The sequence below is a fragment of the Coregonus lavaretus genome (assembly GCF_964263955.1).
Source record: "Coregonus lavaretus genome assembly, chromosome: 26".
Classification (NCBI taxonomy): domain Eukaryota; kingdom Metazoa; phylum Chordata; class Actinopteri; order Salmoniformes; family Salmonidae; genus Coregonus; species Coregonus lavaretus.
The window spans coordinates 20,028,025-20,053,775 of record NC_140013.1 but is presented as its reverse complement, the minus strand read 5'-3'; the positions used below and the strand labels follow the sequence as shown (position 1 = coordinate 20,053,775).

At 43.7% G+C, this 25,751-nt stretch overlaps 1 protein-coding gene across 4 annotated transcripts in view; it reads left to right on the top strand.

Annotated features, from left to right (window-relative positions):
- LOC311102275 (BCAS3 microtubule associated cell migration factor-like) overlaps positions 1 to 25,751 on the top strand; it is a 246,679-nt gene that overhangs the window by 78,922 nt on the left and 142,006 nt on the right. For 3 of the 4 annotated variants that reach the window (XM_084143565.1, XM_084143563.1, XM_084143562.1), the window contains 2 exons: positions 9,901 to 10,051; positions 20,363 to 20,407. In XM_084143565.1, coding sequence (XP_083999691.1) covers positions 9,901 to 10,051; positions 20,363 to 20,407 — 196 coding nt within the window. The remainder of the gene's footprint in view (positions 1 to 9,900; positions 10,052 to 20,362; positions 20,408 to 25,751) is intronic. The other variant, XM_084143564.1, reaches the window with a different exon arrangement.

The window sequence follows — 25,751 nt, the reverse complement described above, 5'->3', positions numbered from 1 at the left end:
CCATCGTCCCTTTGATGCGGTGAAGTTGTCCTGTCCCCTTAGCAGAAAAACACCCCCAAAGCATAATGTTTCCACCTCCATGTTTGACGGTGGGGATGGTGTTCTTGGGGTCATAGGCAGCATTCCTCCTCCTCCAAACACGGCGAGTTGAGTTGATGCCAAAGAGCTCGATTTTGGTCTCATCTGACCACAACACTTTCACCCAGTTCTCCTCTGAATCATTCAGATGTTCATTGGCAAACTTCAGACGGCCCTGTATATGTGCTTTCTTGAGCAGGGGGACCTTGCGGGCGCTGCAGGATTTCAGTCCTTCACGGCGTAGTGTGTTACCAATTGTTTTCTTGGTGACTATGGTCCCAGCTGCCTTGAGATCATTGACAAGATCCTCCTGTGTAGTTCTGGGCTGATTCCTCACCGTTCTCATGATCATTGCAACTCCACGAGGTGAGATCTTGCATGGAGCCCCAGGCCGAGGCAGATTGACAGTTCTTTTGTGTTTCTTCCATTTGCGAATAATCGCACCAACTGTTGTCACCTTCTCACCAAGCTGCTTGGCGATGGTCTTGTAGCCCATTCCAGCCTTGTGTAGGTCTACAATATTGTCCCTGACATCCTTGGAGAGCTCTTTGGTCTTGGCCATGGTGGAGAGTTTGGAATCTGATTGATTGATTGCTTCTGTGGACAGGTGTCTTTTATACAGGTAACAAACTGAGATTAGGAGCACTCCCTTTATTTAAGAGTGTGCTCCTAATCTCAGCTCGTTACCTGTATAAAAGACACCTGGGAGCCAGAAATCTTTCTGATTGAGAGGGGGTCAAATACATATTTCCCTCATTAAAATGCAAATCAATTTATAACATTTTTGACATGCGTTTTTTTGTTGTTATTCTGTCTCTCACTGTTCAAATAAACCTACCATTAAAATTATAGACTGATCATTTCTTTGTCAGTGGGCAAACGTACAAAATCAGCAGGGGATCAAATACTTTTTTCACTCACTGTAGCTACCTCAATTACCCTGCACATCGACTCGATACTGTCGATACTGGTACTCCCTATATATAGCCATGTTATTTTTATTCGTTATTCACTGTGTATTCCTTGTGTCACTATTTATATTTTGTATTAAATTTTTATATTTTCTTTATCTCTGCATTGTTGGAAATGGACCCGTAAGTAAGCATTTCACTGTTAGTCTACGAAGCATGTGACAAATAAAATGTGATTTAATTTGATATTTACATTTTAGTCATTTAGCAGACACTCTTATCCAGAGCGACTTACAGTTAGTGAGTGCATACATTTTCATACTGGCCCCCCGTGGGAAACGAACCCACAACCCTGGTGTTGCAAGCGCCATGCTCTACCAACTGAGCTACAGGGGATATCTTACCTGTTCGTAATCATAACTGAAAAGTATTCATTTTTAACTACTTGTATCATGTAATGTTCCTCATGTACGTATTTGACATCGAATGGGGAAAAAAAAAAACATTTTCCAAAGAAACATCGAATGGAAGAAAAAAATACATTTTCCAAAGAAACTTCAGACTTGCAGTACGTCTGCCATGGGCTCGCTCAGCGTATAGTACCGGTGCTATCCTCTTTGTGGCGCTGTGTTCTCAGAGTTCCTCTTGGCAGAAAGCTAGCCTGGCTCTGTAGTGCCAGTCAGGCTCTATTCCACTCTACTGAGAGAGCGAGGAGAAGACGTGTAAAGCTTGACTGGCGCTGCATAGTTTTGCCTTGATAGGAATCTAGCCCAACAGAAACAGAAGGGGCTGGGACGGCTCTGTAATTCCTCCTGCTTTCCTTTTTATGAATGGTCACTTCCTTTCCACTGAAAGACATTCCCCTCATGAGTTCCACTTTAAATTGACATTATGTAGGGTAGTTTGGTAATTGTCTTTTGGGTTTAACCCAAAGTGAATGTTTTGGAACACTTTTTATTTCAAATGTTTCCCTGTGTACATTTTTGATTTATTGTAGTGTTGTTTAAAGAGAGGAAATCATCAATGAATACATTATTTTGCTTTAATCAGATTTAGTCTCAGATGTAATACACTGGGTGGAACTGAAGAGGCCCTAAAGGAAGATTCATGTTTTGTTGCCATAAATGTACATATTTCCCCTAGACCCCTAGTGTATCTGAATATGTTCAAAGTAGCTGTTATTTTATGATTCTCACTGAGACCGAAAGGTATGTTACTGAAATTAAAATGGGGAACTTTGAAAATATGAGTAATGTTTTATGTTTCTCAAGTTAACACACTTATGTTTATTGGGTTAAGAAATATCATAGTTGGAGAGAAACAATTTCCTCTGAAAATGACAAATCCCCAAATACTCATGAAACTTTTAACCACATAATTTACATTACTCTACAATTTAGGATGTGCAAGTGAAAATACTCAAAGTAAATAAAAGGTGACAATTTAGAAAATAAAAATGAATAAAAGTGTGAAGTACAGTATAACCTTGTAGCATTACATATAGTGTTAGTATTATTTGTAATATAATTGTGTGTGTGGGGGGGAGGGCTGTACTGTAGTTGTGTTTTCCCTCCTCGCGGTTCGAGGCCCAGCCGGCAGCCTAGCTCAACTTGAGTCAATAACGGTGATTTCAGAGTAAAACCACAGCAATCGAACAAGACGTTTACTCAAAAAAGATGTGCTCTCTGTATTTTCTGGTTTGCTTGGAACCAAAAATACACAAGGTGAAGGAATATGTATTTGTGTCAGTGTTTGGTTGACTCCACTGTGGGGACTCATTTTTATGTAACTCCTAATAGCTCAATCTCCCAACACTAAACCCCTTATCGTTGGGATTTCACTGCCACTCAAAGTTATTGGATTTTCAAAATGATAATGTTGAAATAAAGTAAAGAAACTCAGTTTCACCATTCTACATGGATTGAGAGAATTCCTGTGTCTTTAACCTGTAGTGCTCCACATAGGCCACTATGTGTTTCTCAATAGAAGAGCTTTTACTTTTACAACTTGTTACCTTGTCTCGTTACACTGTGTTACTTCATAGAAAAAGACAGGCCTCCATTATAGTTACCAAGCCCCCTGTGTGTTTCTCACTCTCCCTATTGTAGCCTGAGTGTGAGTTGCTGTAGCTAAGTGTTGGTTGAACCTCTGTGTTGTGGTACTGTAGCCGACTGTCTTTAACCCTCTCTATCAGACTAGCTTTGGTGTGGCTTAGTGTTGGGAAGCCCCTGTATTCTGCTGTGTGTTGTCCTCCTCCTCTGGTAAACCCGTCTGATGTCTCTGTATGGGACAGCGTCGGCTCAGGGCTCGGCGTAGCCGTCCATCGTTTTTTTCCCATGGTGAGGAAATGAATTAGTGACACTTCACATGACCTGAGTCACTGGCCTGTCAGAGAGCCAAGCAGCCTTGCTACTGTACTGCCACTTCCACTGGAACACAGGCTGCTAAGGCCACAACAATATATCACCCTTATATATTTGGAGCTTGAATGAAAAGTGAACAAATTAAGTTATTATTTGTCATTAAATGGGATGTATTATGAGAAGAATTTAGATGGTTGTGTTTCTGTAGCCTATATTGTCATAATCAAAGAAAGATACAGTATTTGTTTATTGGAGGATTTTATACATTGTAATATAAGAGGAAAAATAACTTATTTTGTGTTTTGGAAAAGTGTCAATTGTTCTTATATTTTAGATGTGTTTAACTGCATTGTCTGTTAGGGATTTTGAAAATGGGATTTCGAAAATGTCATTATCTTGATTTAGATACTGCTGAATTGTGCCAGTTAAATCTAGATTAAAGTGCTCTTGAGGTTGCTACCAGTTATTTAAATGTAACCACCATTGTTATTGGACGATAATCATACATCATACATCGATCAAGGATATTTTAAAGACTGGAATGAGTTACCAAATACATTTGTAAGTAGTTACAAAAATCTTTACTTTGGGCTGTGTTTGGAAGCTGAACAGAGAACTGTGGGCCTCTAAAGATGCTGATTAATTAGCTAGCTGTAGAACATGTGGTTTGAACAGTGGTAACTATGATTAAAGGAAGCATGGTCTTGCCAGTCGTGTGTAAGACGTTGTGGGCTGATTAGGAAGGAAATAGTTAGGGTTTTTTACATTAGAAACTTAAAATTACCTGAACATATACTTATTGAGGCTCCCTCGCACTCTCTTTTTTTTCTCTTTCTCTCTGTTTCTGGTCTTGACTGTTTCCTCTTCTGCTGGCTGAGGGATCATGTGGGAGCGTCTGCCAGGCCGACCGGCCCTGTTCCGTTCCTTTCTGGGGAGAGTTCTCCCCTCCATCTGGGGGGCGTATCACCACTCTGTTTATAATCACACACGCCACGCACACAACATTTAGTACTAGCTTTTTCAGTTCCCCTGTTAGCAGTGCTGCAGGAGGCCGTTGGTAGTTAAGTGACTTCTGAGCTGTATGTACACTACCAGTCAAAAGTTTGGACACGCCTACTCATTCCAGGGTTTTCTTTATTTTTACTATTTTCTACATTGTAGAATAATAGTGAAGACATCAAAACTATGGAAAAACACATATGGAATCATGTAGTAACCAGAAAAGTGTTAAACAAATCAAAATATATTTTATATTTGAGATTCTTCAAATAGCCACCCTTTGCCTTGTTGACAGCTTTGCACACTCTTGGCATTCTTTCAACCAGCTTTACCTGGAATGCTTTCCCAAAAAATAGTAAAAATAAAGAAAAGCCCTTGAATGAGTAGGTGTGTCCAAACTTTTGACTGGTAGTGTATGTTTGAGAGGTTGGTGCTGATGCTGAGCTGTGTAGACCTGGCTGGTTACCTCTGATCTACATGGACATGATCACATTACTGCCTGGTCCTGCTGATCACAGACACATGCTGTGGAGGGCCCAGGCCCATTGATCAGCCCTGCAGATAGGCATTCACATTCAGATCCTCTACCATGGCTCTCTTGTTCTCTCCATCTCTTCTTCCACCACTCTCTCGTATAGCTTTCCCTCTCGCGTTATCTCTCTCTCTCTCTCAAATTTTTTTAATTTTTTTTTTATAAATCGATTACCTCCACCATCACCCCCCACCCAGTTTAATCTACCTCTGTTAACCCCCACCCTATGCTTTGCCCTGGGCAGGTACTACTAATATGACCAAACAGACAGACGTCTCACACCCACATATGGTTTGTGAATCCATGTAATCTGATCCACTGAAGGTGTCTGACCCCTCCTCTCCGTCACTGTGTCAACTGTCTGATGAGGCGTTGTAAATACTGACGCGCTGAGATGTACTGCTGTAAACTAATGGATGTGATTGCGGTGTGTGTGTTTGGTTGTCAGGGCTAGTGAACTAGGTTGTCAGTTTTTATGCTCTTTGACACATGAATAAAGTAGGCATACATGTGGGAAATGTCTCAGTAGGTTTGCATTCGGATACATGAGAAATTTCAGTAAAGTTTGCTACAAACTATATTTTTATAAACGGTCCGCTGAGTGTCGCAAATGACTTCTCCTAAAACAAACCCCCATCACGGATGGTTTGGGGAAAAGCCATTTTCACACAGGCTGGCTTGACCTTCCCTCAGCTAAACAGCAGCCTTAATATAGCAGGCAGGCAGAGACTGTAAAAGCGGTGAAACTGAGGAGAGGAGAGTGGTGACGGGAGAAGCCTTGGCCCTGCTCCGGCGCTTCGTCTTTACCTGCGACTCTGATGGCTTTTCCACAAATGTCTTGTGATATCTTGGAAAAACAGTAAATCTTGTGAAGTTTATTTTCTTTGCAGCATCTGTGTTTTATAAGGGTTCTTTTAATTTGTTTTCACTTTGTCCACTGGGATCCCCTTTTTGTTCAGCACTTTCTAGCCCTTTCTCTCTCGCTATCTCTCTCTCTCTCCAGTTGAAGGGCTTTATTGGCATGGGAAACATATGTTTACATTGCCAAAGCAAGTGAAATAGATAATAAACAAAAGTGAAATAAACAATAAAAAATGAACAGTAAACACTCACAAAAGTTCTAAAAGAATAAAGACATTTCAAATGACATTATGTCTATATACAGTGTTGTAACGATGTGCAAATGGTTAAAGTGTCTGTCTCTCGCTTTCTCTCTCTCTCTTCCACTCCTCTCCCTCTCTTTTTCTCTCTTACCTGGAAGTGAGTATTTTAATAATAATAGTTTTGGGAATTGCGATCGCAGGGCTAGTTTGGCATGACAGCGAAACTTCAGCTCAGCGGAGTAGCTATTGTTCCTTTCTCCTCTTATCCCCCCTCCTTTCCTTCACCTTAATCCCTACCTCCTGTGCTCCCACCCCTCCCTCCCACCCCTCCCTCCCTCCCCTCCCTCCCACCCCTCCCTCCCACCCCTCCCTCCCAACCCTCCCTCCTTCCCTCTTCACTATAACATGTCTGGGAAACCTGGACAAGCAAGAAAGGCATGAATGGATGAAACGGTATACACTGAGTGTACTAAACATTAGGAACACCTTCCTAATATTGAGTTGCACCCCTTTTGCCCTCAGAACAGCCTCAATTCGTCGGGGCATGGACTCTACAAGGTGTCGAAAGCGTTCCACAGGGATGCTGGCCCATGTTGACTCCATTGCTTCCCACAGTTGTGTCAAGTTGGCTGGATGTCCTTTGGGTGGTGGACCATTCTTGATACACACAGGAAACTGTTGAGCGTGAAAAACCTAGCAGCGTTGCAGTTCTTGACACACTCAAACCAGTGCACCTGGCACCTACTACCATACCCCGTTCAAAGGCATTTAAATATTTTGTCTTACCATTCAACCTTTCCCATACACAATCCATGTCTCAAGCCTTAAAAATCCTTCTTTAACCTGTCTTCTCCCCTTCATCTACACTGATTGAAGTGGATTTAACATGTGACATCAATAAGGGATCATAGCTTTCACCTGGTCAGTTTGTCATGGAAAGAGCAGGTGTTCCTAATGTTTTGTACACTCAGAACATCAACATATTCCCTAGTTGAGCATCCACTGCTTTCTTTCTTTCTCTGTCTGTCTCGCTCTATCGCTCTCTCTACTTCTCTCTCTCACTCTACCTGTCTCTCTCTCTCTACCAGAGTGCTCCTCTTTACCCTACTTGCTTTTTCATAGCCAAGTCCCAAGTCCGCGTGCAAACAAAACACACAATTCAAATTCAACATGAAAATATTTGTCAACAGCTGCAAAGTCTAGACACTTTTTTTCCTTCTCGGAAACGGCCGAGCTCATTTCTTGTGTGCCACGGATGCAAATCGGGCAGCAAAAGCGAGATATCCGTGACAGGGCTAGCGAGGGAAACCGAGAGACGGAGAGACGCTGTTTAGATGAGGATGCAAATTGGTTCGGAGCGGGAGTGAGGGAGGGATGGAGAGAAGGATGGAGGGATAGAGATAGATATGGATGGAGGGATAGAGGTAGAGAGAGTGAGGGATGTAGAAAAGAACGGAGGGAAAGAGGTAGAGATGGAGGGATGGATAGAGGGAGCAAAGTGAAGGATGAAGGGACATGTAGGGATGGAGTGATGGAGCAGGATGGGTCAGGTGACATGCTGACCTCTGGCGGGAGCCTTGGCTGGACTGGGCCGGGTGGATTTGCATTGATGGATCTTCTTTCCATGGGGCTGTCATGTATCAGTGCTCAGGCACATCACGCCCCAGTCATTAATCAAATCATGGCCCCATCTCGCTCCCTCGCTAGGCTAGCGATCTCTCTGCCAGACACTCCTTCTCCTCTCTCCCTCCATCTCTCTCCGCCTCAGACAAGCAGACACCACTTTTCCCTGTCCTCTCCTCACTGACTGACTGACTGGCCTCTGAAGAGTTGGGCCCCTTGGAATAACGGAGGGGGGTGTAGCGGTCCAGTCAACAGCCCAATAGCCACGGTAGCTCCACCAAAGTCAACTACACCTGTTCCACTTTGGGTCAGGGGTGAGGGGGTTAATGTGGTGCACGCAGACACAGAGAGAAAGAGAAAGATTGAGAGGGGGAGAGGGACTGAGAGAAAAGAAAGAGACTGAGAGAGAGCGGCGGGTTGAAGTGTCCTGTTGGAAGGATGCTAAATTCATTAAGATTTTTTCTTCCTCCTCTCCTACATTTAGGCCAGCTGTAGCACCATTATGGCTTTACAGGCTGCTTCCTGTTCAAATTCCTCCTATTTTCTCCTGCTCTTCTACACAAAAGGTGGCTGCGCTGGGGGTGTAGTGCTTTTGAAATGTGAAGGGCCCTCGAGAGCCCAGGGCTACTGTGTCTCTCTCTGTCAGGTTGGAGAGACGGAGAGGCTCAGAGGCCAAGTGGGAAGCAGGGTTGTATTCCAAATGGCACCCTATTCCCTACATAGTGCACTACTTTTGACCAGAGCCATATGAGCCCTGGTCAAAAGTAGTGCACTATATAGGGAATTGGGCTCCATTTGGGATGCAAACAAAGTTTGTATAACGTCCTCCTCTCCAAAGGCCCTGCTGTATTGTTAGGCCTCCACATCTAAATGGTCTCTCTTTGGATTAACACAAATACATTATTTGGCCGCACTAATGAAACACAGAGAAACACGTTAATGATCTAAACCACCTCTTCCTCCCCCTCTTCCTCCTCCTCTCCCCATCACTGCTTTGATTCCAATAATAATCACAATCCTCTCCTTCTTCATTGTGTTGTTTTTGTAGCATGTTTTCTTTTGTCTCTTTGTCCCTGGGTTCCCCCCCTTTTATGGTTTTAAACTCGATGGCTGTCGCCTTTCAAATGCAACAATGGAAAAAGGAAAACATTCAGAGAAAGATCATTGCGTTTTGGTCCTGAAGGTTATGCTGTTTTTCTGCGAGAGCACTTAAACTTGAATATTTGTAAGGACACCGATTTGTATTGTAAAATACATCATAGTACATTCTAGGTTGAAGTATATTGTGTCGTGATGGCGAGGTAGAGCCTATGGAGAAAACTGTAAATCCTGTTTCCCATATTGTCTTTATTGAATGACCATTATTTTTATTGAACAGGTTAATGTGATTTAGGAATTATATGGAACTAATTTTGAGGGCTTTGATCAGGTCAACCATCATGCGAAGAGAGTTTACCGTTCTCCTCAGATGACCTACATATTTAATACAGCTAAAGATGTCTCTTCATATTATATTCACTGTACAACTTCAAAGGAATATATCCCATGGATCATGAAATAGTGTCACGTCAAATAGTTACAACTCAGATGCTGAAACCAGGCATGGTGTGGTGGACATAAGAACCTGCCTGAGACATTGGGTTTCACTGTGAAAACGTCTCGTATATTTAACGTACACGCAGTAGATGTTGAACTATTAGAAGTGACCTGACTTTGACTTACTGCTGCTATTTTACATGCAACAGTTGTTGTACTCATAGGAATGAATGGATTCCACATTACTGCTTTGGTATTTACAATTAGTGCTTAAATGTAATGTATTTGCACAGTTCGAGAGAGAAAGGGACACATTCTCTAAGTCTACTAAGACTGCAGTCAGCATGCGTCAAGTCAAACATCATGCTCCCTCTCTGATGTAGCTCTTTAAGGCCATTAGATATGGTGCCCTTTGACATGATGGCCTGATTGTGTTTAGCTTGGGCTCCACTCAGATGAGAGAGGTGTGTGTGTGCGAGTCCTGTTGATTAGGTCTGATTAACTGACTGCTGGGTACTAGTGGCTCTGAGGCGCCGCATCTTGAGCTGGTTACCTCCAATCAGGGCCACGGCTCCTACAAGGCTTTGGACCCCAGGTGTGCGTGTGTTGGGGGGGGGTTGGCCATTCAATCCAACATACATTGATGAAACCTAGGACTACATGAACGGTTGCAGTGTTACGTTCAGAGTGTTGGACTTGGACTATAAAATAGGATTGGATTGGATTAAATATTTTCTCTCTCTCTCTCTGTGCAGCTAAACTCACCAGCCAGGAGTCGTACAACAACTTCACCAACAACAACATGGGTAACCCTCGCCTGTCCCCTCTGCCCAGCCTCACCATGGTGCTGCCCCTGGCACAGATCAAACAGCCCATGACCCTGGGCACCATGACCAAGCGCTCCGGGTGAGTCTTCCTGCCCTTCATCCAGCCATGTGTTGTTGTCACACTGTCCATCTAACTATTCACTACTATTGACCTGATGTAGCCTTTACAACTCAGCCTGTCCTCCTTTGGCCACAGCCAAAGCCATTGATCATGTTTAATTTAAGTTTTTCATCTGTTATGAACCCATTGGATTTGCAAGAAACATCCACATTATATTAAGCCTGGTTTGGAATCTGTTGCCATTCTGTCTCTATGTACAGTTATACTACAGTATAGGTACATTTACCAGTGCGTCTCTCTATCAGGCAGTATCTGTGCATGTCAGTGTGTCCTCTCCCTCTCCTCTCCCTTGGTCAGTCACGCTATGACTAAGTCTGTAGTTTTAAGAGGCGGTGAGTCAGAGGAGAGAGACTGCACCTTCCGAAATGCATTTACATACAGGTGGCATCACAATTATGGCTGGATTTTAATATTTTCATTTAAATGTAATTTTCCTGTCATGTTTGAATGGGAAATGTTGTAATGATGAAAGCAGCAGGCTACTGGATTTTCTTTCCAATGATATTGGATCACTTAAGCTCTGTATAATGACAATAGACATCTGAGACTGGTGGTTAGAAACACGCCATCAATAGTTTGATTCATCTGCACGATTATTACAAGGGATTTGTTTTATGGTGAAAGGAAAACCTATTTTTTTGCATAATGCTCTACTTAGCAAAACACAGTAGGTCGAGAGGAGAGATTTGAGAGTATAACTGGCAGGTCATCCTTCTGGAGGATAACTCCTAAACTGGCTAGTTGATTTTTTTAAAATAAAATGGATCGGCTGCTTTACCCTTTCTGTTGGTCTGTCTGTCTGGCAGCCAGTTTGCCAGTATCCTTCACTCTCAAATAGACAAGCACAATCTTCTCACCAGGTCTCCTCTCTACTGTATCAATTCAAGTCAAAACAATAGGACTTCATTAGTTGCCACAGCAAAGTCACTAAAACAATGAAGCTCCTGTCCTACTCAAGTCAGACCTGTACATTAAAGATAACTCCCATCTTTCCATCCGTCTGTCTGTCTGTCCGCTTCAGGAGAGAAGGCGTCAGGGGCAGGCTAATGAAGCTAGACAGGCAGCTGTGCATCCCTCTCCTATCCCGCACCAGACCCCCTGCATGCACACACATTGGTGGCATGTTGGTCCCATGAAGTGCAGGGTGATATCAAGTGCGTTCACGCAGACTGTTTGTCTGTGTAGCCGACTGTGTGTGTGTGTGTGTGTGTGTGTGTGTGTGTGTGTGTGTGTGTGTGTGTGTGTGTGTGTGCAAACGGGCCATCCGGCAGCTGTATTTACACCTGTGTGAGCAGATACCCGTTGGCAGAGTGGCAGAGGAACACACCAGGTGGTTAACCTACATTCTCTCATGGCCCGTCTGTCTGCAGCCTACTCCAGTGCATTTCACACACACACACACACACTCCATTGCCCCACAGACCGCTCCTGGAGGAAGCCACCACAGTCTTTGTTCCACACAGGGCACCAGTCTGAAGATATCCTCCCATCCTATTCCAACCATTGCTATTAGAGAAAGACTGATATAGATTTTTTTAGGGCCAATACCGATTTTTGGGGGTCAAGTAGGCCGATAGCCGATATTCAAAATCATTACATTTGAACATTTTGATGACAAAATGTCCCATAGACATTTGTCCCATGTATGCATTAATGCATCCATTTTTAAATCAAACAATACATTTGACTTTGGTTTTACCAATCTTACTACATAATAACATAATGGTGATACTTTTATTTGAATGGTAAAGCGCTTGATAAACTGGGTAAATTAAGATGGCATAGGCATACTCACAATACAGGTGAATGCATATTCAATAGGAGTGTCTGCATGCATTGAGTTATTGAGCTTGTTTTGGCTGATCAGTGGCGTCTATGGTGCTACAGATGACAAACGGTCTGTTTGCCTTCCATATGGGACTTCTATTAGCCTACTGATCAACAACATTTGTATAGAATCATCACTCCAGCATGTCATACCTGTATGGAAGGACATAATATAGGCACAGTTGTTTGAGAATATGAAGAACATCTATTCAATGCAAATGGGTCCAACGTAATGATTTGTGATCACAGAGGCTTATGAAAGTAGGATTTTTAGTCATTTTCCATGATCGGGAAAAAGTATTTTCTTCAGCTGTCAGGACGCATCTCTAAACAACTCAGCTGGCTAGGCTGAAGTTCGAAACAACTCAATTGGCTCGTTCAGCTATCTGTCAAGAAATGGGCGGGTTATATCGTGATCCTACTGCTACAATTGGATAGAGTGAGGCTGTAACTCTGCTCCCTTTCACATTTCACTTATATCGCTTGCTGCTGTTTACTGCTACTATGATAACTAGCTCGATGGTGACGACATTTGTTACCAAGCAAATGTGCATAATACCTAGCAAGGAGCGCGAGGGAAGGAAAAAATATGAAACGATGATGCACGTTCTGTATGAATGAGAACACACACACGCTGATCTACAGCTTTCTTGGTCCATAAACATGCAGGAAGGTTCTTAGGTAGCTAAACCTATTGCCAACCTTTTATTAAGGCATTTTAAAACACTTCCTTCTTTCCCTATTACGACAATCATCTAATCCGACTATCAACTGTCAATTTACGGATATGATTGCGGCTGGTCAGATCAGTACCAGTAAATCGCTAACGTTTACACGGCAAATCAGATGTCTCGTTGCTAGCTACGTTGACTATTAGCTCCTATCTGATATCTTAGCACCATGTTTATCTAGCCAGCTAGCTAGCATAGTAGCTAATATAGGTAGCTAGCTAACACCAAAGATGAAAGGGTTAGTTATCATAATCTTTGCTAACAGGTCACATAGCTAGCTAGCTTGCTTATTGCATGCATGTCCCGGCTCGTCGACACAAGCCTTATTATTAGTGAATTAACTAAACTAATATTTGCAACAGGAGTTCGATTTTGGTCACTGTGTCAATTCATCCATTTCTCAATATTGCACCTTTCTGTTGGAGAATGAGCTAGCTTGCTGCTTCTTCTGATTTTCCCAGTTAGACATTCCTCTGCATTGTGCAGTGCTTGTAGCTCAGGCAGTGAGTGGCGGCTGGCATAGCAGCAGTTTTGCTATGTAGAGGGACTATCGGCAAAGCAGAAAGAAAAGGGCCAGTAGACTAGAAAAGGCCATTATCGGCCATATATATCAGCTCGGCCTATTTATCAGTCGTTCTCTAATTGCTAACAGGCCAGAACTGGAGCTGAAGACTTTCAACAGTTTGCTTCCCTCAGAACAAGTCATTAGGAGTAAGGGAGAAGAAAGGAACCCCCTGTCAGAGTTGTTCCAGTTGTCTCTGTGTTTGGAGGGAGGGGATGAGAGGAGATGGGATGTACCCCTGTGATGCACAGCATCCTGCCCCGATAACCTCCACCAGACGAGGGCAGAGTTCCAGGGTTAGGGAGCAGACAGATAGAGCTGGAGCCAAGACTCTGGGACACCTCAAAGTCACTACAGGGATGTGGGCTCTCTCCCCCCTGGGTACAACAGACATGGGCTCAAATAGTATTTGGTTTTTGATTGAGCATTGCTAGAGAGCCAGATGGGCAGGGTACTTTTTGAACCCAGTTCTTTAGTACAGTGAGAATGGTGGAGGAGGTGACCCCCACATGACCCCTGGTTTCCTGTCGGACATATTTGGCAGAAGTCTGAGAGAGACAGAGAAACTGAGAAAAACAGAGACTGAGAGTATAAAAGAGAGAGAGAAACGAGCACTGTCATTTGAGGCCTTCGAGAGCTTTTTAACTTTTTAGTGTTTGGTTGTTTCAATCCTGGATTGTATTGCTAGCAAAGTATTCTCTGAAACGCACTCAGAGAGAGACGCGTGTTTGAAATGAAACGACAATGAATTAGAGATGGAGATGAAAAGGAAAACAAGGCAATCTGACCTGGATTGAATCCCACTGATGGGTATTTTCCGCTAATGCAGACAGAGATGGAGAGAGCGAGGGAGCTGGAGAGAGCGAGGGAGCTGGAGAGAGCGAGGGAGATGGAGAGAGCGAGGGAGATGGAGAGAGTGGGCCCTCCTGACCTTCCACAGATGGGCAGAACAGATTACTGTAATACGTGTTTACAGTAGGAGCAACTAGCCGCCTGCCAGCCCATTGTCTCATAGAGCTCTAATGAGAAAAGCACTGAGAGGAGATGGGCCTAAAAGCAGCTAGTGAGCCTTGTAGCACCAGGCCTCCAGCACACACAGCACTGCGTATGGAACGTGTCACACGCTAAGCCATTTGCACAAATCACCCTCTCCTCTCTTTAATGGCCCTGGCGGAGCAGCATTAAGGCCCATGGGTTAAGAGTTGAATGTGTGAACGATTACTCCATGGGAGTGGGGTCGCCACCTGCCAGGTCGATTTATCCCTTTCTCTATCGCTCTCTTTCCCCCCATCCCCTCTTCCTCCCTATCCAACCATCCGCAGTATTTTCTTGGTGTTTCTGTGTGTTATCAACAGAGTTGTAATGCGAGCATTAGCTAGCACGTTTGGAGACAAACTAGTGTTTTCCATTAGCGCCAGCGGTCGGCTAATCAGCCGGTTACAGACTCATTTTCAGCCGGCTATATTTTCCACTTCATATTAACTAGGCTACTTTTCATTTAAAAGTTTCAATTCGCTAGTCCGTTGAGCCCTCACCCGCTAGAATGAACGATATGCATCTTCTAGCGATCTATTGATAGGATAGGCGCCTGTCAATCACAAAGCGAGCGAAGACAGAGAAACGCAGCAGAGGAAGAGGCGAATCTGTCCAAAATAAGCCCAATGTGTTTCTATGGGTGTATTTTGGACTGAAGCTTGTCGCGTGCCTTCCCGCCTTTGGGACAATGTTAGGGCGGAGACATGAGCATCTCGTCATTATATACAGATCTCTGGTTGCAGTCTAATTTCTTTACATGGAGGAGCGGGAGAGAGCATGATGCTCATGGATAGGGTCTTACATTGAGAGTATCGTCATCATGGTACCAATAGAAAATAATAGCAATCTATAGTTTCATGTTCATATTTCACAACCTCCACAGGCTTTTGGAGACTGCCTGCATTGCTTTAACTAAATTATATTTCCTCTATTGACCAGCAGTGTCCCTCTCCAAACTGAACTCTAAGAAATAAGTAACAGCACAACATGCATTATTTTAACCCAAGATCCAGTACAGGCTTGTTCCATTGAGACCTGTAACACTACCTATCTGTATCCTATCAGCCACCATCCATTTACCCAGCAGGAGGCTATCAGGGTGCCAGGGGTTAAGTGCCTCACAGGGGGGGTAAAGTACACCGGCGATGCCCGCCTCCCAGTGCCAGTGAATGCCCAATTGAGGCCAAGGCCCGATGGTCATGTTAAAATGTTGAACTGACCCCCCCGGTCCGTGCTGTTTGGCTAACTTTTGGATGTAATGAACCCATGCCCATGTTGTTATGTTAGCTACTGGCTAATCCCTATCCATGCAGTTAGGCTAGCCACTAGCTATTGGATATCTGTGTAACCTTCGGCCCATGCTGTTTGGCTACTGGCTAAATGTGTTCGAACAAACATAACAGGAGTAGAGTTAGCATAGCCAAGACCCACTGGTCCTGTTAAAATGTTAAACTGACCCCCTGTCCTGTTGTTAGCCTAGCTACTATAGAACTCTGTGACCCCCTTCCACATGTTGTTTTTCGAGCTATTGAATAGTTGTGTGACCCCCCATGCTCATGCTGTTTGTCTAGCTACCAGCTAACCCTTTAACCATGTTGTTTGGCTACTGGCTGAAATGTGTTTGAATAAACATAACCGGACCCCCGACCTCCATTACACTGCTTACCCCAAGTCCATCCACTCAGACCAAGGTCTCTTCTTTAAGAGGACAACACTGGTCTCCAGTGTGCATTGGAGTTTACAGTGAGGGAAAAAGTATTTGATCCCCTGCTGATTTTGTACGTTTGCCCACTGACAAAGAAATCATCAGTCTATAATTTTAATGGTAGGTTTATTTGAACAGTGAGAGACAGAATAACAACAAAATAATCCTGAAAAACGCATGTCAAAAATGTTATAAATTGATTTGCATTTTAATGAGGGAAATAAGTATTTGACCCCCTCTCAATCAGAAAGATTTCTGGCTCCCAGGTGTCTTTTATATAGGTAACGAGCTGAGATTAGGAACACACTCTTAAAGGGAGTGCTCCTGATCTCAGCTTGTTACCTGTATAAAAGACACCTGTCCACAGAAGCAATCAATCAATCAGATTCCAAACTCTCCACCATGGCCAAGACCAAAGAGCTCTCCAAGGATGTCAGGGACAAGATTGTAGACCTACACAAGGCTGGAATGGGCTACAAGACCATCGCCAAGCAGCTTGGTGAGAAGGTGACAACAGTTGGTGTGATTATTCGCAAATGGAAGAAACACAAAAGAACTGTCAATCTCCCTCGGCCTGGGGCTCCATGCAAGATCTCACCTCGTGGAGTTGCAATGATAATGAGAACGGTGAGGAATCAGCCCAGAACTACACGGGAGGATCTTGTCAATGATCTCAAGGCAGCTGGGACCATAGTCACCAAGAAAACAATTGGTAACTCTTAAAGGGAGTGCTCCTAATCTCAGCTTGTTACCTGTATAAAAGACACCTGTCCACAGAAGCAATCAATCAATCAGATTCTAAACTCACCACCATGGCCAAGACCAAAGAGCTCTCCAAGGATGTCAGGGACAAGATTGTAGACCTACACAAGGCTGGAATGGGCTACAAGACCATTGCCAAGCAGCTTGGTGAGAAGGTGACAACAGTTGACGGTGAGGAATCAGCCCAGAACTACACGGGAGGATCTTGTCAATGATCTTAAGGCAGCTGGGACCATAGTCATCAAGAAAACAATTGGTAACACATTACGCCGTGAAGGACTGAAATCCTGCAGTGCCCGCAAGGTCCCCCTGCTCAAGAAAACACATATACAGGCCCGTCTGAAGTTTGCCAATGAACATCTGAATGATTCAGAGGAGAACTGGGTGAAAGTGTTGTGATCAGATGAGACCAAAATCGAGCTCTTTAGCATCAACTCAACTCGCCGTGTTTGGAGGAGGAGGAATGCTGCCTATGACCCCAAGAACACCATCCCTACCGTCAAACATGGAGGTGGAAACATTATGCTTTGGGGGTGTTTTTCTGCTAAGGGGACAGGACAACTTCACCGCATCAAAGGGACGATGGACGGGGCCATGTACCGTCAAATCTTGGGTGAGAACCTCCTTCCCTCAGCCAGGGCATTGAAAATGGGTCGTGGATGGGTATTCCAGCATGACAATGACCCAAAACACACGGCCAAGGCAACAAAGGAGTGGCTCAAGAAGAAGCACATTAAGGTCCTGGAGTGGCCTAGCCAGTCTCCAGACCTTAATCCCATAGAAAATATGTGGAGGGAGCTGAAGGTTCGAGTTGCCAAACGTCAGCCTCGAAACCTTAATGACTTGGAGAAGATCTGCAAAGAGGAGTGGGACAAAATCCCTCCTGAGATGTGTGCAAACCTGGTGGCCAACTACAAGAAACGTCTGACCTCTGTGATTGTCAACAAGGGTTTTGCCACCAAGTACTAAGTCATGTTTTGCAGAGGGGTCAAATACTTATTTCCCTCATTAAAATGCAAATCAATTTATAACATTTTTGACATGCATTTTTCTGGATTTTCTGTTATTCTGTCTCTCACTGTTCAAATAAACCTACCATTAAAATTATAGACTGATCATGTTTTTGTCAGTGGGCAAACGTACAAAATCAGCAGGGGATCAAATACTTTTTTCCCTCACTGTATATAGACTCAACAGTCTCCAGTGAGCATTGGAGTTTATATAGACTCAACAGTCTCCAGTCGCCAAATGACCACCTAAGTAAGAAGTTGACTTTGCGTTATGTTGTGTCTTTGTTTCTCTCCGTCTAAGTAACCTCTCTCCTCATATCCGTGGACTAATACAGATAGTCGACTGCCCTGGTAGTCTATACACACACACACACACACACACACACACACACACACAGTGCCGTGCCGTGCTAGTCAGACGGATGCTCCGTCCCTCCGCAGCAGATAAAATAAAGAAGTGGCGTGCTTTGATTGGCCAGGGGCCTTGACTGCATCCCAAATGGCATCCTATACCCTATATGGTGAACTACTTTTTTTCAAGGCTCCATAGGGCTCTGGTCAAAAGTAGAGTACTATAATGGCAATAGGCTGCCATTTGGGAATTCCTGCAGTACTGATGTGGTCTGTGTTCAGGGACAGAGTTCAGCCTCATCTGGCCATTATTACTGTTGGGAAAAAGCTGTTTACTGTAAACTGTTTACAGAGGTCTGTCACTATCTCTGAACATGCAGGGTAAACACAGGAACACACTCCCACTCCTAATGGCTTGTAAACACTGGCCCGGGGAACACACACACACTGTCAGAGAGACACACACTCAAAAAAAGAAACAAAGAACCGGACACACACTCGCCCACACCCTCAGGGGCTTGCAAACACACACAAATACTCACAAAGACAATGCACAAACACAAATATACACTCACCCAAAAAAGAAGTCACATGCAGACACATGATGTTCTTTTCAAACACAGTAATTGTACTGCAGTATATCTACGCCATAAACCCACAATGTTGAATTGCCATTAATGGAACGTCCCTGTGAGATACACAAACTTGATTTTATATTACAGTGATTCTGTAGGGCATATCTGATTCCTTGGCAACACCATAAGCAAAGTTAGTTAAGATTCCCCTTTTTTCTCTTTAACCCTTTACACTCGTATCCGAATACTGGTTGGAAATGGCAGATTTGGGCACTAATAAGTGCCTAAATTGGAGTCCAAATGTGCACTTGACATTTCCATATCATAAAACTCATGTCATATACAGGGTCAGCGTTTATAATCACTATGTTTGATGTACAGTTACAATATGACATGGCGTCACACCCTGGGTTGTTCTGAACAGAATGAGCCTATGTTTGTCTTTTGTGAAGAAAATTTGCAGCGGAACACACACCTGAATGCACTCATGACTCCTTTCTATGCGCACCAGAATTACGATCTGAATTGCCCTGTGAATGCCTAACACTGTAAGATCTTATTTTATAACTTAGCTAGTCATGTTGGCAATAGAACAAGCTTTCAAATTATGCCCACCTGACCCAGATTGAGATTTAAAATGAACCGTTTTTGGATTGCGCAAACAACAACAGTAATTGTGTGATGGCGGGGTTGCAGGGCTGTGTTCCAAACAACTACAAGTGTGCTTGCTCTAGTTCCTCAACAGCACAGCTAGAAGAGCTTAAAAAAGTACCTTATAGTTGAAGACTCTTCTTTGAGTCATAAAAGTGCATTAAAATTGCTTAGGAACTGTGCACACTTGGAGAGGTGGTTGGCCACTTGGAGACACCAGTTAGTCCTCCCACTCAAACCCTTATCATTGTTTTGTCTTATGTTGCACCTACCCCACATTTACCAGGAATATTCTTATACTGTTACTCAATGTTTAATATTTTGTTATCAACAAATGTGGCAAAAAGTACAGTAAATGGAAAATGCAAATAAAATCAACTGTTTGGATTCTCTTGTGTCAGGTAAACTGTTGTGTCCTCAACTTTGGTCAAATAATTTTCCCGTAATCTCCAAACTGTTCCTTTTCAATTGCTACCATGCTTATGCATTTCATATTTCTTCTGTAAGAAACATTTTAATTTAGCCCTATCCATATAGGCCAATTCCCACGAGTATAAAGGGTTAAGATATAAAAAAAATATATACATTTCAATGCCTTGTTCCAATGTCTGAAAAAAGCATACCATGATTTATCATCAATACTTTGTATTACTTATTCATACTCTTTCCTTCAAAGAATGAAAATAAAAAAAGTTGATGCATAGCTAAAAGGAAAAGTATGCTGGTATGCTTCCTCTGCCAAAAGTATGGTATAACACACACTGACACAAACATACACATTTACACACACTCCGACACAAGTACATACACACACATACGTGCTCTACCAAACGTATGGTACTGCACTTTACAGAATGGTCTGAGTTGTGGAGTCATGGAGTCATGTCCCAGGTTTCAGATCAATTTTAACACGGACAGTTTGCTTCCTGCTTTATGTGTCTTGTACGCTTAAACAGACAGGTCAAAAAGGTAAGATGAAAAGTGTCTCTCCTAGACTGGCTGGCTAATAATGGTTTTTCCATCTATCTCTTCTTTGTGTATCTCTCCCTCCCCCATGAAGACCTTACCTCTTTGGGGCAGGATGTTTTGCCATTAAAACTCCATGGTGAGTTTTCCCTCCTCACTACCTACCTACCTAGCATGCTCTGTTGTTGCTCTATCCTGGCTCAATACAACATATGTGTCCCAAATGACACCCTATTCTTTATTTAGTGCACTACTTTTGACCAGAGCCCTATGGGCCCTGATCAAAAGAAGTGCACTTAAAAAGGGAATGAGGTGCCATTTGGGACGCTGTCAACGACTGCATCCATCACATATTTTCATTTGTGTCTGAGTATATTGAGTGCGTTTTCAACACATTCTGTCAGTTTGTTCAGTCGTCATCCCTGAGGAAAACACCATGGAAGTGCTTCTCTTTTTTCTTCTTCTGCAAAGTCTTTCTCTTCATTCTCTTTTCTTGCGCTCTTTAAGTGGATTTGAGTTTACACTTTGGGTGGATGATTTCACAAGGTGCTTGTCTTGTGTCTATGCCTAAATCTGACGTCAAAGATTCACACCAAACAACAATTTAAGTCCACATAAACTATATAGGGAATTGGGATAGTGGTTCGTATTGAGAAAATAAAATTGTTGATTTCTTTATCTTTTTTTATGGAGGGGTGAACTCACAAACCCAGAGGTATGTTGTAACATCACTGGAACCTTCTTGCCTGGCTCCTTGTGGTTTTATTTGAACTCACCACTTCATGACGGTGACCAATCTCTCGCTCTCTCTGTCTCTCTGTCTCTCTCTCTCTGTCTCTCTCTCTCTGTATCTCTGTCTCTCTCTCTCTGTATCTCTCTCTGTATCTCTCTCTCTCTCTCTCTCTCTCTGTGTCTCTCTCTCTGTATCTCGGTCTCTCTCTCTCTCTTTTTCTTTCTCTCTCACACTCATTCTCTCTTCTTTTGCTGTTCACATAAAACCACAGACACTGTTTATTTAACAATAATGCCTTTGTTGTTGACCTCATGTTGTTCCCATTGTGTTTTTATTTTTATTTTGTGGCAATATTAGTAGTGGGGTCGAACCCCGGGACCACCCATATACAAAAAAAAAATGTTTGCACGCATGACTGTAAGTCGCTTTGGATAAAAGCGTCTGCTAAATGGCATATTATTTTTATATTATTATAATATGATTGAACAATCGGATGTGCGTGTGCATGCGTGAGTCCTAAATTGCACACAGCCTGTCCATTGTAAACAGGCCTAATGTGGCTTTAGCCATCTGTCTATTTGGCGCTTTTTCTCTGTACGTCAATTTTATGATGTAATTGGTTAATGTCATGAATGTCATGTAATGAGTGATTTGCCTCCCTTTCTGGGAAAACAACATAGTGCTTATGTGTGAACTTAGAGGAGAGCTGTTGATTTGTTATAGGCTTATAATAATTTACTTGAACGTTGAACATTTTGCAATAAGAGGTGGATTGTATAATCATGAAAGAGCAGTTAGCATTATTTTGTATGTACAGACATTTTACTATTCATGCTTCATTCTGTTTCGAATTCATCTCATTTACCTCAGTTGTGATGAAAGATACCTACTTTGATACAGCATTGTCATAGCCAAATTTCCTCAAAATGTAAATGACACAGCCGTGTGCAGGCCGATATGTTTAATATGACATTTTTGTCTACGCACCTCAGTTTGGGCCTAAATCTACTGCGAATGACATTACAGTTCTCTAAGTTAGCAATGAGTTTTCTAACAGTGCAGCTCTCTCAAATACTCAAGAGGGCAGAAAGTCCAGTCTCTCTCTGTCAACGCTGTCTTGTGAAATCAGATGCTTACAAGCTTTTTAAAAGAAGCCCCATTATGACAGAGTCACTTATGGACAGATAATTGAGTGGCTGGGCTCAACGGCGGTGCAGTGAACTTTTCCTCCTCCGACTCACTCTCTCACTCCTCTCTCGTTCCTCCCTGACTGCCGACTCCCTCCATTCACTTTAGGAAATTAATAGCATGTGGTGCCTTCCCCAAGGCTTGGCTTTCCTCTTTTGTTGTGGCCAGTTACTCACTCATACTTTTTAATTGAAGCTTTTTCCCCTTTCCTCCCCTCGTTCCTTCCCTCCCGCACCAGCTAGGCTAGGCCCTTAGTGATTTCAGAGAGTTGTATGCTTTTCAAAGGTACATCATTAGCATTTGTTAGCATGATGTACACCCACACAGTAACAGTAACTGCCTGCCTTTGGCTCCAACTCAAGCTAGCTAGTTAAAGCAGGATTGTTCCTGTAACAGCATGTCCCTGGACTGAGGGCATAACAGATCATTGGTCTAACTTCATAATTCCAATTGGATTTAATAAACAGTAAGTGTTTTGTTTGGATTGGCTAGAGAGGATGTTGAGATGAGGACCTGGACATGTAACAAGGCCTCTTTTTCTCTCCCATAATGGCTGCATCCCAAATGGCAGCCTATTCTGTATAATATAGTGCATTATACTTGTCAACAATAGTGTATATATAGGGAATAGGGTGCCATTTCTGACACACCCAATGACACATACAGTAGCACGTCTTCCTCTTCCCTGAATAACCTCTCCTCTTCTCTGAACCCTAATGTTCCCCTTCTCCGTATCCCTCATTCTTTTTTTAACAGCTCAGGATAGAAGAGTGTGGCGCGTAACCTCTGACCACCATCCAATTACATGAGCTCACACTAGACTAGCTGTTAAATATAGCCTCGACATGGAACCTCTATCTAGGGCTATTCTGGGGTGTGGCAGGCAGGCAGGGGATACAACCATCCCACAATAAATGCCTCTCTCAGTAGTAGTGTGATGAGGAGGAACATTAGACATAGAGCGAGGAAGGTGGGTTGAATCAAATCAAATGTGTTGGTCTCATGCACATGGTTAGCAGATGTTATTGCAAGTGTAGCGAAATGCTTGTGCTTCTAGTTCTGACAGTGCAGCAATATCTAGCAAGTAATATCTAACAGTTCTACAACTAAAATACACGCATCTAAGTAAAGGAATGGAATAAGAATATATAAATATGGATGAGAAATGTCATTATCATTATCAGAGTGGCATCGTCTAAGATGCAATAGATAGTATAGAATACAGTATATACCGATGAGATGGGTAATGCAAGATATGTAAACATTAAAGTGGCATTATTAAAGTGACTAGTGTTCCATTTATTAAAGTGGCCAGTGATTTTCAAGTCTTTATGTAGGCAGCAGCCTCTCTGTGCTAGTGATGGCTATTTAACAGTCTGATGGCCTTGAGATAGAAGCTGTTTTTCAGTCTCTCGGTCCCAGCTTTGATGCACCTGTACTGTCCTCGCCTTCTGGATGATAGCGGGGTGAACAGGCAGTGGCTCGGGTGGTAGTTGTCCTTGATTATCTTTTTGGCCTTCCTGTGACATCGGGTGCTGTAGGTGACCTGGAGGGCAGGTAGTTTGCTCCCGGTGATGCGTTGTGCAGATCACACCACCCTCTGGAGAGCCCTGCGGTTGTGGGCTGTGCAGTTGCCGTTCCAGGCGGTGATACAGCACGACAGGATGCTCTCAATTGTGAATCTTTAAAAGTTTGTGAGGGTTTTAGGTGACAGGCCAAATTTCTTCAGCCTCCTGAGGTTGAAAAGACGCTGTTGTGCCTTCTTCACCACACTGTCTGTGTGGGTGGACCATTTCAGTTTGTCAGTGATATGTACGCCGAGGAACTTAAAACTTTCCACCTTCTCCACTGCTGTCCCGTCGATGTGGATAGGGGGGTGCACCCTCTGCTGTTTCCTGAAGTCCACGATCATCTCCTTTTTTTTTTTTACTTTGAGTGAGAGGTTATTTTCCTGACACAACACTCCGAGAGCCCTCACCTCCTCCCTGTAGACTGTCTCTTCATTGTTGGTAATCAAGCCTACTACTGTTGTGTCGTCTGCAAACTTGATGATTGAGTTGGAGGCGTGCATGGCTACGCAGTCATGGGTGAACAGGGAGTACAGGAGGGGGCTGAGCAGGCACCCTTGTGGGGCCCCAGTGTTGAGGATCAGCGAAGTGGAGATGTTGTTTCCTACCTTCACCACCTGGGGGCGGCCCGTCAGGAAGTCCAGGACCCAGTTGCACAGGGCGGGGTTGAGACCCAGGGCCTCAAGCTTGATGATGAGCTTGGAGGGTACTATGGTGTTGAATGCTGAGCTATAGTCAATGAACAGCGTTGTTACATAGGTATTCCTCTAGTCCAGATGGGATAGGGCAGTGTGCAGTGCGATGGCGATTGCATCGTCTGTAGATCTATTGGGGCGGTATGCAAATTGAAGTGGGTCTAGGGTGACAGGTAAGGTGGAGGTGATATGATCCTTGACTAGTCTCTCAAATCACTTCATGATGACAGAAGTGAGTGCTACAGGGCGATTAGTCATTTAGTTCAGTTACCTTTGCATTCTTGGGTACAGGAACAATGGTTGCCATCTTGAAGCATGTGGGGACAGCAGACTGGGATAGGGAGAGATTGAATATGTCCGTAAACACACCAGCCATCTGGTCTGCGCATGCTCTGAGGACGCGGCTAGGAATGCCGTCTGGGCCGGCAGCCTTGCGAGGGTTAGCACGTTTAAATGTCTTACTCACATCGGCACTGAGAAGGAGAGCCCACAGTCCTTGGTTGCTGGCCGCGTCGGTGGCACTGTGTTATCCTCTGATTCTCTATGTATACCAAATGACACCCTATTCTCTGCATAGTGCACTACTTTTGACTAGGGCCCATAGGGCTCTGGTCAAATATGGGCCCTGGTCAAAAGTAGTGTACTATATAGGGAATATGGTTCAATTTGGGAGGCAGCCTCTGATTCTTTCCCTGAGATGCTGAAACGGCATTTGTTTAGTCAGTCTGCTCCACTCAGTCCGCTCGGCTCCCAAATGGCCTCATCATTACAGCCGTCTGTCTGTAGCTCCGGCCTCCTGCCCCAAGGCCACCTCTGTTTTGGAAGGCTGCTGTAAAATAATACATGTGACGTTGAGGGATGTGACCTCCACATGGCTGCCCAAAGCCCTCTTTCTCTCTCTCTTTCTCTCTCTCTTTCTCTTTCTCTCTCTTTCTGTCTCTCTCTTTCTTTCTCTTTGTCTCTCTCTTTCTCTCTCTTTCTGTCTCTCTCTTGCTCTCTCTTTCTGTCTGTCTCTCTCCTCCCTCTCTCCCTCCCGTCTCGGGCTTTGCCTCCGCTCCTCTCACCCCCGTTCAGTTGCTGGGTGTGTCCCAAATGACACCCTATTCCTCTATGTAGTGCCCTACTTTTGACCAGAACCCTATGGTCCCTGGTAAAAGTATTTCTAGGGAATATGGAGCCATTTAGGATGCTGCCACTGTTCTGCTCTACCCTACAGGTCTCTGCTGCTCTTTGTCGCTGGATGAGCCAACAGAAGTGAGGCTCTATCGTATTTGTTTATTGCGATGGAGCTGCCCCCCT